We start from the raw sequence: 14,558 nt of genomic DNA, 5'->3' as shown, positions 1-14,558 counted from the left end.
TTACCCAGAGGTGTCATGCCTTGGAACCGAACCCAAAATCATGTGCTTGATCATAATTTTTATATTTATCACAAATTTTTTTTATATGTAATATTCTTTATGTTTAGAATTGACATTGGCGAGGTATAGATCTTAGCTTGTATCTTATCTTATTAATGAACTACATTTCATGGGGCTAAGGTATTTCAAGTTGATAAAGCATGCAATGATTATACAATAGTCAAGGTTTTTAGGGGTCCAGTGTTCACATCTGTCCAAAATCAATCCAGCTTTTTTTTTTTCTCTCTCTCTCTCTCAAACCTAAGTTCTGGAATGTCAGAAGTTAGATTCAAGAACAACCTGCATTCTGGAAGAATAGCTTTCCAGAAGAATCCATTAGAGAGTCTATACTATTTTCATTTAGTTGTACCAAAAACAGAAAAAGAAAACGGCAACAAAACACACACAACACATCTCAATGAAACAAACTCATAAAATGAACCAATGAGAGAGCCTCAACATGGTCACCTGACCTGCTACAAAAGGAAAAAAAAAAGATAAAACCTCCCTCAATCAAACCCTACCATCTGAAAACAGAAGCCATTGGGTAGAAATAATACCTTTGAAGAGGTCTATGAACAAAGATGGAAGATTGAAGGGTGGTAAATTAAGTGTCCTTATTAAGGGCACAAGTCAGTAACGGCAGCAGGGATATCTAAAGCATTGACCTTTTCAACCTAAAGGCCAGCTCCCTAATGATTCATCTAGTTGTGATCTCATTTGATTCCTTACTTACTTACTCTCTCTCTCTCTCTCTCTCTCTCTCTCTCACACACACACACACACACACACACACATGGTACATGTAAATGCATGCACACATGTACAGAGCACCCAGACTTGCAAACATGCATGTGTGAATGCACACACGTATACACGCATACATACACAAAACCAACATGCAGGCATCTACATACATGCACACATATATACGCAGCACTCAGATATGCACACGGTAAACACTCATGCATCTCTCTCTCTCTCTCTCTCTCTCTCTCTCTCTACACACACAGACTACAACCAAGATGGGAAACAATTATCCAAGAAAGGAGATGAAGTGTGACAATAATGTATGAGAAGTAAACTAAATTAGAGTTTGGATATATTTGTATGTTTTTGGAAGAATATGAATCTCCTATTTCATGAGTGTTGCTTTGTCTGAGAGAGAGTGGGGGGGGGGGCATAACTTACATCAGAGGAGACATCATTGCCGCCAGTTTCGGATGCTTTTTTAAAAGCTTCTTCAAAGGGGTTCTTAGTTAAATCTTGAAATAATCCAATCTCTTCACAGTTCTTAAGAAATTTGGTAGGGGTCGGTGTTTGATCTGTACTCAGCAAAAAAAAAAAAAAGAAAGAAAGAAAGAAAACAAATAATAATAATAATAATAATAATAATAATAATAATATCATCATCATCATGAAAGAAAGAGTAAAGGTTGATAAATATGGAGACCTGAAAATTGAGATCACTAAGATGTGTTGGCAGCTATGAGAGACAAACATAAAGGTTATCCCTATTGTCATCAGAGCATTGGGTTCAATACCACCCAATCTGAAAAAACATCTGAAAACTTTAGAAATACCCTACAGTCTAGGTGTATTGCAAAAATCGGCATTACTTGGAACTGCACGCATATTGCATAAAGTACTGTCTGTCTGAGGTTATTGAATTTACTCCACTTGAAAACTTCATTCTTCTTATTTCCAGCTCCTTGAATCAACAGAATAATGGAAGAAGGAGACAGCCCAAAAGTATCATAAAAACCTTCCTTCCATTATAAAATATATGAAGTTCTCAAGCAGAATAAATTTGTGTGTGTGTGTGTGCATGTTTGTCCCTGCAACATCACTTGACAACTGATGCTGGTCCATTTATGTCCCCCATAACTTAGCGGTTCAGCAAAACAGACCAATACAATAAGTACTAGGCTCACAAGGAGTAAGTCCTGCGGTCAATTTGCTCGACTAAAGGCGTTGCTCCAGCATGGCCGCAGTCAAATGACTGAAACAAGTAAAAGAATAAAAGAATATTTTTACACCATTAAAACCTAAATTTTATCTTCAAAAATATTTACAGGCTTCAACATCAACAAATAAAACTATTCAGTAATAATTCTATATTATTTCTAAAAACTGATGCAATTTATATATACATATATATATGTATATATACATATATGTATATATATATATATATATATATATTGTCTATTGTTTTATGTAACTCTGTGATGCTCTTTTCAATACAGTTGTTGCGTTGTGAACTTTAAAGATAAAAGCCTCAGGACGTGGGGCAAGACTAGCTGCCCAGCTCACTGTGTAACCTCACCCAACACATAAGAACTTACCTAAAAATAAATTGTTCGGTGTTCTATTGTTGCTGCCAGAGTTTAAGGTTAAACACATCTCATGTTTCTTCAAGTGTACAGTCAAGTGATCTTCATTGGTAAATCGCTGACAAGGAATAAAAAAAAAAAAATTACACCATGGATGGATAGATTGACGGATGGATGGATACACATACACAAATTTACTGTCTATGTACATATATACATACATTTCTATATCTATATACATGTACTAATATACAAACATTTTCTAACAATTTTGTGACATTTCTGAGTGAGTGTATGTATGTGCATAAACACAAGCATGCATGTATGCACACGCACACACACAGACACAAATGTGCACACACACAAATACGTACACATAAACACGTACGCACACTCACATATACTCACGCATGCATATAACACATATAGACACAACTGAAATATCATTGATGCAACAAAGATTTTCCTTTGGTGACCTTTCCAGAAATTTAAACAATACACAAGACAGAAATACTGAACGGTCACTTAGCATTAGGCCAGAGATAATAATAGTTCCAGCAATAATGGCAAATGTCTGCTGACTTGGGAAGTCTGCAGGTAGGAGTAGGAAAGTACAGAGTTATACTGGCACAGCAGGAAGTGGTACAAAAACGAAAACAAAAAAAAAGAAAGCCTTCTGCTTGTTAAAGAGAGGGAGGACACAAATCACAGAATAAACAATTGTTGATTGGACAAGCCAAAGGAACAACTCAGTGGTTATCTGGTCTGCTAGAAATAGCAGCCAAATCTCACACATATTGTAGTATTTTAACATCTTAGAAACAGAAAGAACATGTTGAACAATGAAGTCCTAGATATGCAACAAGATGTGACGGTCATGGCTGGAGTGCCTTTGATCACACATCTGCTTGATCAGGAGCTAACTTGTGGCTAAATAACAATTGCACCTTATGTAGTTTTTTTTGTTTTTTTATGATTATTATTATTGTTATTTTTTATCCCAAGGGTTTAGACAAAGGTAGACAGAGGCACCCATAATGACCCTTTGGAGACTGGTGAGGAGGGACAAGGAACAAAGAGACCATAACACACTGGTAACTGCTAAGCTCTATTTTCATTCTGTACATCGTGTAAGTAGGCCTGATTAGAAATCAGAAGGCACAGGTGGGCTTGATAGTAATTAGGTCAGCCTCCCAAGGTGTTAATCATAATGTTGCAGCTGGTAATGGGACCTTTGCCAGAGAACCACTTCCACTCAAAGCCTCTCACAAAATATTATTCTCAAATTTTGGCACAAGGCCAGCAATTTCAAGGAGGGGATAAATCAATTACACTGACCCCCAATTACATTGATCCCAATAAGCTGGTACTAAATTTTATCAACCCCGAAAGGATGAAAGGCAAAGTCGACCTCGGCAGAATTTGAACTCAGAACGTAAAGACGGATAAATTGGCACTAAGCATGTTGCCCGGCATACTAATGATTCTGCCAACGTACCACCTTACCCTCTAACAAATATTAATGCTACACAATGAAGTAGTACAGCAAAACGTAATGCTATCCTCAAACAGCACCACCACCCCCCTCTGCACCAACTGGATCCTGTGCCGGTAGCAAGTAAAAAGCACCATCTGAACATGGCCAATGCCAGTGCTGCCGGTAGCATGTAAAAAGCACCCACTACACTCTAGGAGTGGTTGGCATTAGGAAGGGCATCCAGCTGTAGAAACGTTGCCAGATAAGACTGGAGCTTGGTGCAGCCTCCTGGCTTGCCAGTCCCCAGTCAAACCGTCCAACCCATGCCAGCATGGAAAACGGATGTCAAACGATGATGATGATGAAACAGGGGGTGGGGCCTGGCCAAATGCTTACTATAGACTGGACTTGACTAAAGATACCCAAAAACTCAGTGGAGGTGTATGTTAAACCAGGCACTGGACTAAATCTGTCTAAATGAAAAGAAAAATTCCCTTAACACTTATTAGTGAAATAGCTCAAGCATAAATTGAACCTGTATCATGGATGCAATTCTTTCAGTGCTTCCTAAAATACCCTGAAACCTCTTAAGGATGACTGGGTCATCCAATGAAGATTATCTTCATGTAGCACATGAATAACAAATCATATAAAGAAGAGTCCATCTTGGCTAATGATTAGGGCTAGAAACTAAATATAAATAGCTCAACCAGGATTTGAATTTGCAATGCAGTTTCTAATTTTCATGACATTAACATCATTCTGCAATAAAGTTTTCAGTGGCTCTCAATAATATTTCATTGTTTATACCCAAGTCAGTCCTAACTGATTGTTTCTTTGTGTTCTGCAGACAGCACAAGTAAAGTATGTGTAACCCAGTGATGCCGTCCTCTCGAGCAGCAACAGTACATGTGTGCTACAGACTTGTCTAACTAGAGTTAGACACCACTCTTAACATAAACCAGTCTATACTAGGCACTGACAATCAATTTATGAAAAAACAAAAAACAAAGGAAGTTATAATAGCAACTAAATAATGTCAGGAGTTAATAAGCTTATTTATTCACAGATATTACCAAAAAAAGAAAAAAATTTCCTTCCTGAATTTTAGCAATTCTTTTGAATACAAATACAAAAAAAAAGTTATTATAATTTATAGTTTTAATTTCTTTTCTGTTCCACTATGAAAACAGTTTATTTTATATCTCTTGAAATTTCTAAAAAAAAATAATAAACTCTTGCAATGTAAACAACATACAATTCTCACTTGTAAGAACAAAAGCTTCTAGAATTGATGGAAAAAAAATTGAAAAGGTTACTTTGGTATAAGGATAGCACATCTGTCATGACCACAGAAGATATGGGTTCAAGCCCCACAAGCAGCTTTCAACTTTTTTTTCTATGTGCTATATTTTTATAGCTTCACCTACTTTGAGTTGCACAGTTAAAATGATTTATTTAAAAATTAATAAATTAATTCAAAACTAGACAAACAAACCAATAAGGGTGCTCTTTTAGTGTACAGTTTACCATAGTATCCATAGTCAACACTGTGAAATGATCCAATCTGGGTTGGGAATAGGGTTAGGGCTAGAGTTAAATTTAGGAATGAGATTTAGAATTAGGGTTAGACTGTATGCTAAAGTGTAAATGACCGGGCAGACCACATGCCAAAGTAGCACCCAAATAAGGAAGTCAACACATGTAGAGACACACACACACATATATGTACTTACCATCCCACATCCTGGAGATGAACATACAAAAGGTTTTTCATCTTCACTCATCATCTAACACACATGGGTATGTGAAAGATGAGAGCAAACTGACAGCTACACTATGGTTGACCTGCATGAAAACAAAAGAAGACAAACACCAATATATTAAAAGAGTGACCAGTCTCAAACAATGGCATCAAAATGTAAAATGAAACATTTCCAAAACTATATTTTTCACATTTTTTCTTTTTTTCTTTTTTTTTTTTGTTACTTTTGCTGTCTCTGACATTCCAATTGGGTTGAACTAAAATCATTTTTTCAACTGTTTCATCATCATCGTTTAACGTCCGCTTTCCATGCTAGCATGGGTTGGACGATTTGACTGAGGACTGGTGAAACCGGATGGCAACACCAGGCTCCAATCTAAATTTGGCAGAGTTTCTACAGCTGGATGCCCTTCCTAACGCCAACCACTCAGAGAGTGTAGTAGGTGCTTTTACGTGTCACCTGCACGAAGGCCAGTCAGGCGATACTGGCAACGGCCACGCTCGAAATGATGTCTTTTATGTGCCACCCACACAAGCCAGTCCAGGGGCACTGGCAACAATCTCGCTTATATATACTTTGTTGCTTACATCAGCTATTGCACTGCGGCCATGCTGGGTTTTCACCTTGAAGAGTTTTAAGTATATCGACCATGTATTTATTTTCTTTATTTATCTCTGTCATACTGCTAAATTACTGGCATCTAACACACACATACACACATTAACCCTTTCGATACCAACCCACCCAAAACCACCCTTCCTGGTTCTAAGATACAAACTTCCTGTTTAAAGATATCTAAATTAAAAGCTTTCATCAAAATCTTATGTTAATTTCTTTTCTAAACACTAGCTTAATAATAACTGTTACTTGACTAAATTCTTCATTATTTTTAAAAATTAACCAAAACAAATGTAGAATATTTTAAAAGAAATATGGTAATAAAAGGGTTAATTACTGACTGTACAAGTTATAAGGTGAAACACTTCATTATTAAATCTGTTTAGTTGTGGGCCTTAGGAAGACACACAAACATTGTTAGTTTCAAGTTTGTCTGACTCACAAAAGCATTTTCTACTCTATGACCTCAAAAGTATCACAACAGTCAAAAGTTCTTGTGACATACATAGAACTATAATTTTCTTACGGTTATCCAATCAGTTTGCAAATATTCAATTTATTCATTCCTGTGTCAGAATTAAAACTTTCGACTTTGAATTACTTTCTTTATAAGAAATTCCGTAGAATGCCAAGAAATGTTTTTGATTAGTGGGTTGGATATTTTTATTTTTATATTTGTATTTGAATTTTGCAAAATTCATGAATTGAATTTTGTAAATCTCTGAAGGGGCCTAGTGAATCATGCATGTACTCCCATTGCACCCTTCTCATCTACCAATCACTCCAGCATACTGGAGCTATATAGATAGAATGAGGCATGCCAACGGTAGGCCAAAACAGCTGTAAGATTTTGTCCCTTCTTCTGTTGCTAGATGTCCTTTTAAGTTTGAAATTTTAATTGTTGATATGACATAGTGTGTCATAAGTGTCTGTATATTGTCTTTATTGTCCTTTTGGTTGTAAAATAAACGGATTAATCAACAGAGTACAGTGTCTGCAAGCTGATGAGTACCTCATATTCCCCTCCATTCTCTTATTACTATATAAATTTAGGGTAAAAACCCCCTTTTACCTGCACCCACTTATTGCACTTGGTAAATCACTAGTGTAACAATAACTGGGTACCCTCCCAGCAGTATATTGGATAAATATTATCCCTTAGTGGGTTGGATTCTCAACCCCTAACTCTCTTGGATTATATATATATGGCGGCACTCCGTCGCTTACGACATCGAGAGTTCCAGTTGATCCGATCAACGGAACAACTTGCTGATGAAATTAACGTGCAAGTGGCTGAGCACTCCACAGACATGTGTACCCTTAACGTAGTTCTCGGGGATATTCAGCATGACACAGTGTGACAAGGCTGGCCCCTTTGAAATACAGGCACAACAGAAACAGGAAGTAAGAGTGAGAGAAAGTTGTGGTGGAAGAGTACAGCAGGGTTCGCCACCATCCCCTGCCGGAGCCTCGTGGAGCTTTAGGTGTTTTCGCTCAATAAATACTCACAATGCCCGGTCTGGGAATCGAAACCGCAATCCTATGACCTCGAGTCCGCTGCCCTAACCACTGGGCCATTGCGCCTACACACAAATAGTATAAATAATATGAATAGTGTATGTAAAATAGATTATGTCTCTCATTTCATACCATAGTTTATCAGTGAATTGCATTATGAGCGCTATTAATAAACAGTGTGCGTGTAATAAATTATGTCTTCGGTTTTGCTCCAAAGTTAAACTGTTACATACATAGTCTGCAGTAGAACGATAATATAGATTTTTTTTTTTTTGTCTTGCTGATGAGGAGGGGGGGGGTGCAGCCTCAGCTAATAAATGGAAAGCAATTAGAAAAGACAGGTTCGTTAGCCATAATGCAGCTACTTCAGCAGTAGCCGTGATTTCATCATCTATCTTAGGGTTATATGTTCAGTTATAAAAACAGCTTAAGTCTTGTGTCACATGAAGTGTTAACAACGTTCTTGAATGACAATATAAAAGGTTGATTCAACAAGGCACCAAACAAAAGCTAAAGAGGTCATTGACAGGTCATATTCTGTCACTAGTGTCTCATTGTGTTCCATTACCAAAATACTTTTTACGGGTGACTGCACCAACCTCAAAGTAAAAATTGCATATACGTCACTATTATAAGCAGGAGTAGCACTTTGGAATTTAAAAGCACTGAATTCAATTCATTCCTGGAGAAGAGTTACATGCAACAGACCAGCATTTTCTGAATTGGGCAGACTGCGTGGTTAAGAAATTTGCTTCCTAACCACACGTTCTCAAGTTCAGTTCCATTGGGCAGCATTTTGCATGAGTGACTTTTCCTATAGCCCAGGGCTGATCAAAGCCTTGTGAGTGAATTTGGTAGACAGAAACAGAAAGAAACACATTGTGTGCGTGCGCGTGTGTGTGTGTGTGTTTATGCATGTGTGTGTGTGTGTGTTTATGCATGTATGTGTATGTGTCTCTCTCTTTGTCTCGACATCACATGATTGCTGTAAATGAGTATCACTGTCATACTAGCAGTGTCATTCAATTTCAATATTCTGCAAAAACAAGTCGGGTCACGAGAAATATTACTTTACTTGGATATAGATGAAGGTTGGTGACAAGAAGAGCTTCCAGCCTGTAGAAAATCTGCTTCAGTAAACTCCCTCTGATTCATGCAATCATGGAATAGTGGACATTAAAACAATGATGATGATGAAAATGATGAAATCACACAGATGGCTTTCTATTGAATGCAGTCTAAGTTACTCGAGACCCAACAGTGATGCTGGACTGCAGATGAGAGAGCTTATAAAAGTGGAAACAGTTCTAGAAACCAGAACGAAGGCCTAGCTCCAATTCTCACTAAAATAATACACCAATTTAGCAGGTATAACATTCCCAGTGACTCCAGTTTCAACTTCTAACAGCTAACTGAGCTGAAGTATATATAATTAAACGTTGAACAAACATACACTACAAAACAATTTCAGTGTATTTTAATTCAAAACCAATGGGCTTGAATATCACTCAGCTATTTCACCTCTACTTAAGACATTCTTCATTCAGATGTTCGGATTTTGTTAAAGTACCAACAGCTGCTCTGAGTTGAAATATCTTTTGGCTTTTGTGGTTCGTGTTCCTAAATTTCTCATTTACTTATGAAAACTCCAACAATGAAAAATCAAAGATCAATAAATAATAATAACAGTAATAACCCTTTTTTCTAAAGGTAAAAAGGCCTGGAATTTTGAGGGAATGGTACAGTCAATTACATTGACCCCTAAATGTCAACTGGTACTTATTTCATCAACTCCAATAAGAATGAAAGACAAGGTCAATCTCAGTGGAATTTGAACTCAGAATAAAAAGACAGAAGAGACGCTGCTAAGCAATTTTTCCGATGCACTAATAATTCTGCCAGCTGTAGGTCAGGAATTTTGAAGGGAGGAGACAAGTGAATTACTTATTTCTTTATTGCCCACAAGGGGTTGAACATAGAGGGGACAAACAAGGACAGACAAAGGGATTAAGTCAATTATATCGACCCCAGTGCGTAACTGGTACTTAATTTATCGACCCCGAAAGGATGCCCAGCATACTAAAGACTGCCAACTTGCCGCCTTAAGTCAATTACATCAACCCCTAGTACTTTACTGGTACTTTATTTTATCAACCCCTCAAAGGTAAAGTTGACAAGAAGAAATGCCCCTAAGCATTCTGCTAGCTCACCACTATAATAATAATAATAATAATAATAATAATAATGATGATGATGATGATGATGAGATCACTCAGAGCAAACCTCTGCCAAGGCAACACCAATGTCCTTTCAATGATTAGCCCAGAGATGATTTTTAAAATGAGAGTATCTGAAATAAACTCGACTGCTCTCACAAACAAGAATAATAAAAATGAACCCAACTGCTCTCAAAAATTAAGTAAAAAAAAAAATTGGAAAAATAATCCAGATTCTTTGACCCCAGTGTTTCACTGGTACTTAATTTATTGATCCCAAAAGGATGAAAGGCAAAGTCAACCTTGACAGAATTGAACTCAGAACGTAAGGATGGACAAAACGCCACTAAACATTTCATGCAGAATGCTATTGATTCTGCCAGCTCACCACCTTAACAACAACAATAATAATAATAATAATAAGTAGCAGTAAAGTCCTTTAACAATTTCGTCACTTTGTTCCACACCAAAATTGATATATTAACAATCTTCTTCCTTAAATGCTAAAGGAAAACAAGGACGAAAACAGAAAATTTCGTCTTAACACAGCAAAAATTTTCTCAGTCTAATTTAATGGCATTTATCCAAAGAAATATCTTTTGGCACAGTCAATTTCTTTCACAACTGTTCCCTAAAACCAAATATAATTGGCAAAAATAAACAAATAAAAACAAATTCTTTAAGACTTTGTTCTTGAAACTGAACCAGTATAAACAAAATGGTCAGCTTTCTAACAAGCCCCTTGTTTAATCCTATTTCCTTTGTTCATCTGAAACACTTCTAACATTAATTAGAGATTTTGGAGAGAAGTACCATAAAAAAAAATCACCTCATTAGCTTAATAACCAATTTCAAGCTCCGAGACATATGATGTTTCTAGGCAACGGTATTTCTTCCCCAACCATGCTTCCACTTTAGAGCTTCATCGTGTCGTTACTTAGTTGTCCTGCCTAACTTGGCCAGTTTTTCAATAATCATGCTTCTTAGCAATATTCCTCCTCCCCAGTCTCACCCACACCGTTCTTATACATTTTTTTTTTCTTTCTTTCTTCGATAAACTTGCAAATCCAATTGCAATCATTTATCCATACTGTGAACACTTAACACCTTAACATTTAACCCTTTTGTTACTGTATTTATTTTGAGATTCTCTCTGTTTCTTTCAATCAATCTTAAATATAACAAAGAATTTAGTAAAATAACTTGGTTATCATTAAGCTAGTGTTAAGAACATAAATTGTGACTAAGGTTTGGTGGAAGATTTTAATTCAAAACTTATGAAAACAAGACATTTGTACTACAGAGCCAGAAGTGGTTTCAGCCAGGTGGGTATCGAAAGGGTTAAGAATTGTTTCTCTATTATATATTTTAACCCTTTTGTTACTATATTTCTGTTGAGATTCTCTCTGTTTCTTTCAATCAATCTTAAATATAACAAAGAATTTAGTAAAATAACTTCGTTATCATTAAGCTAGTGTTAGGAACATAAATTGTGACAAAGATTTTGGTGGAAGATTTTAATTCAAAACTTATGAAAACAAGACTACAGAGCCAGAGGCAGTTTCAGCCAGGTTGGTAATGAAAGGGTTAAACCAGTCATATTCAACCGAAATATTCTACTTATTCTATATTTTACTTATTCTATATTCTACTTATTTTATATTCAAACCAGCCAGATCCAGCCTCTCATACCGACCCTATAATGTCATTCTAAAAATATACAACTACCTCATTGAAATCTCAAAGCTACAAGATAATACATGATTAATTCAAGACAATGCACATAAATAAAGCATGACATTTGACAGAATAATTTGAATGCTAAAGAGTTAAGCATTTCATGTATATTTGATAGTAGGAAGGGCACCCAGCTGTAAAAACCATGCCAAAACTGACCTTGTCTGTGCTGATGCCATGTAAAAAGCACTCAGTCCACTTTGCGGAGTAGCTGGTGTCAAGAAGGGTATCCGGCCATAAAAACCATGCCAAGACAGACACAGTAGCCTAGTGAAGTCTTCTACCTGGCCAGCTCTTATCAAACCATCCAACCCAAGCCAGCATGGAAGACAGATGTTAAATGATGATGATGATGCTGATGAATACACCAAAATTTGAACAACTTCCTTCATATCAAAATTACTATTTACTGTGCTAAACCTCATCTTTAAAGAGTATATCTTTCAAACATTTCTTCACATTTACACAACATTAATCGTTCTGTATCGTTTAGCATTTACTTGTTTCAGTCACTTGACTGCGGCCATGCTGGGGCACAACCTTGAAGGGTTCAGCTGAACAAATCAATCCCAGTAATTATGTTTTATTTTTAATCTGGTAATTATTCTATTGCACTCTTTTGCCAAACCACTAAGTTAAAGGGACTTAACCAAACCAACACCAGTTGACAAGCAGTAAAGAGGGGGACACCACACACACACACACACACAGAGGTGTGTGTATAAATAATATATATATATATATATATATATACACACGACAGGCTTCCACACAGTTTCCGTCCACCAAATTCTCTCACAAGGCAATGGTTAGCCCAGGGCTAGAGTAGAAAACACTTGCACACACACACACAATGACATGCAGTGGGACTGAACCAGGAACCATTTAAGTTGCAAAGCAAGCTTCTTAACACACAACAACCATACCTGCACCAGTTGTAAATTTAATTTAATTATTTATAACGAACAAAGAGCCTTACAAAAATAACAATCTTGACCGTAACCTAATTTAAGACCAAGCCCTATCTTCAGAAGACCGGGGTGAAGTTGAAGTCGACAGCATATGCCGAAAAAGAACAACACTTCCATAACAAGAATTTACCCATCTCTCTCTCTCTCTATCTATCTATCTATCTTTCCTTTCTTTCCCTTCTGGGGTTGCCAAGTATCCCCTCTACAGTAAGACATCTGTCTCTATCCCTCTAATGCACTCTAACCTCTCACCTGACACAGAGCTTCTGCCTTCGGTGCCACTCCTTCTCCCAGTCATGCAAGTTACTTGGCGACCCCACTGATGTTGGTGCAACATCAGAAGCACATGCACCGGTGCCACATAAAAAGCACCCAGTGCACTCTCTAAAGCGGTTGGCATTAGGAAGAGCATTCAGCCATAGGAACCATGCTAAAACAGACAGCAGAGTCCAGAGCAGCTCTCCATCTTGCCAGCTCCTGATAAACCATTCAACCCATACCAGTATGGAAGACAGCTATTAAATGATGAGGATGATGGTGGTGATGATGATGATGATGATGATGATGATGATGATGATGATGATGATGATGAGAGAGAGAGAGAGAACTGTGACTCTTTTGTGTCAATAATTCATATAAATATCAAAATATATTTACCCATCAAATTGATGTTAGAATTAAATAGATAGAGTATTAGAACAAAATGAAATGGAAACACTCGCCAGTATTGATTAGCAGCTGTTTAATTAACCTCTGAGCAATGTAATCATTAAGTTCTTGCTAATTATTAGATAATCCATAAATTTCAAGTAGATTAAAAACCGACATTCATTTCAATTATTTTCTTCTGGTCTTTGCTCTTTGACATAATTCTTTATTTGTATCATTTCTTTTTTTTTTTACTGGTTTCAATCATTGAGACTAGTGGCAGCTTGTAGATAATATTAGTGGGGGTGCTGCCCCAGAAAATTTCTAGCCATTGTTTTAATATTGTGTAAAAGGAAACGAACATATGAAAAGAAAATTTATACATAAACTTGATCAGTTTGCATTTTAGCCACTGCCGGGTATTGCATTTAATTTGTTCACTAAACACCGCCGCAAATTCCTCCTTGTTTCTCAAAAATCCCCCCTAAATCACAAAATATGGGGGAATTTTCAAAGCCAATCAGCAACAATGAAGCTGGAAGCAGGTTGATAATCTAATTCTACACTTTATCACATTCAAGAATATAAATACGATTTTTAAGCACAACATACAGAGTCAAAAAGAAACACTACTCTTCACCGAAACACCAGGGTTGGCACTGTCGTTCAGGCAGTGCTCTCTCTCCCTAACATGAAGCTTCCTATCTCGGACATGTGAGCATGCGCACAACAGCCAAACATCGCGTGGCTGAAACTGTGAGGTGCACAGTTCTATACAAGGATTTTTGTATTTCTTTTATAAACAAAGGGATGGTTACTGACATTAAGTTTCAGGATTATATAATGTACAAGTATAAAGAAAGAATTAGAGGAAAAAGGACTCATTATATTGAATGTTATCGATAATATTGAATGGAAGTAGGGGGTGCTACAGTTCCACAGTGCCTATACACGAGCCGTCACTGATTGAGACACATCCATGCTGGTGGTACCATCTTTAAGGGTTTCACTCCAATGTATCAACAGAATGTAAAAGGACTTAAGTAAATACCACAAGGCATTTTATTCAACACCAACAATTCAACCAAATAAAAATAATCATTTTAAATTTTGGCACAAGGCCAGCAGACTTGAATGGTGGGGAACAAGTCAATAACATACACCCCTGGTTACTTATTTTGTCAACCCTAAAAGGACGACAGAAAAGTTGACTTCAGCAGGATTTGAACTCA

General features: G+C 36.8%; 1 protein-coding gene across 1 annotated transcript in view; it reads right to left on the bottom strand.

The window, feature by feature from the left end:
• Nucleotides 1-14,558, bottom strand: part of LOC106878431 (cyclic AMP-dependent transcription factor ATF-7) — an 80,280-nt gene that overhangs the window by 15,919 nt on the left and 49,803 nt on the right. The window contains 3 exon segments of the mRNA XM_089364775.1: nucleotides 1,231-1,364; nucleotides 2,388-2,493; nucleotides 5,589-5,700. Of these exon segments, the coding sequence (XP_089220901.1) occupies nucleotides 1,231-1,364; nucleotides 2,388-2,493; nucleotides 5,589-5,642 (294 nt within the window). The 5' untranslated portion in view covers nucleotides 5,643-5,700.

The sequence above is a fragment of the Octopus bimaculoides genome, chromosome 16, assembly GCF_046866305.1.
Source record: "Octopus bimaculoides isolate indiv1 chromosome 16, ASM4686630v1, whole genome shotgun sequence".
Classification (NCBI taxonomy): Eukaryota; Metazoa; Mollusca; class Cephalopoda; order Octopoda; family Octopodidae; genus Octopus; species Octopus bimaculoides.
Note: the sequence above shows the minus strand (reverse complement) of the source record. Positions and strands in the feature narration are given on the sequence as shown.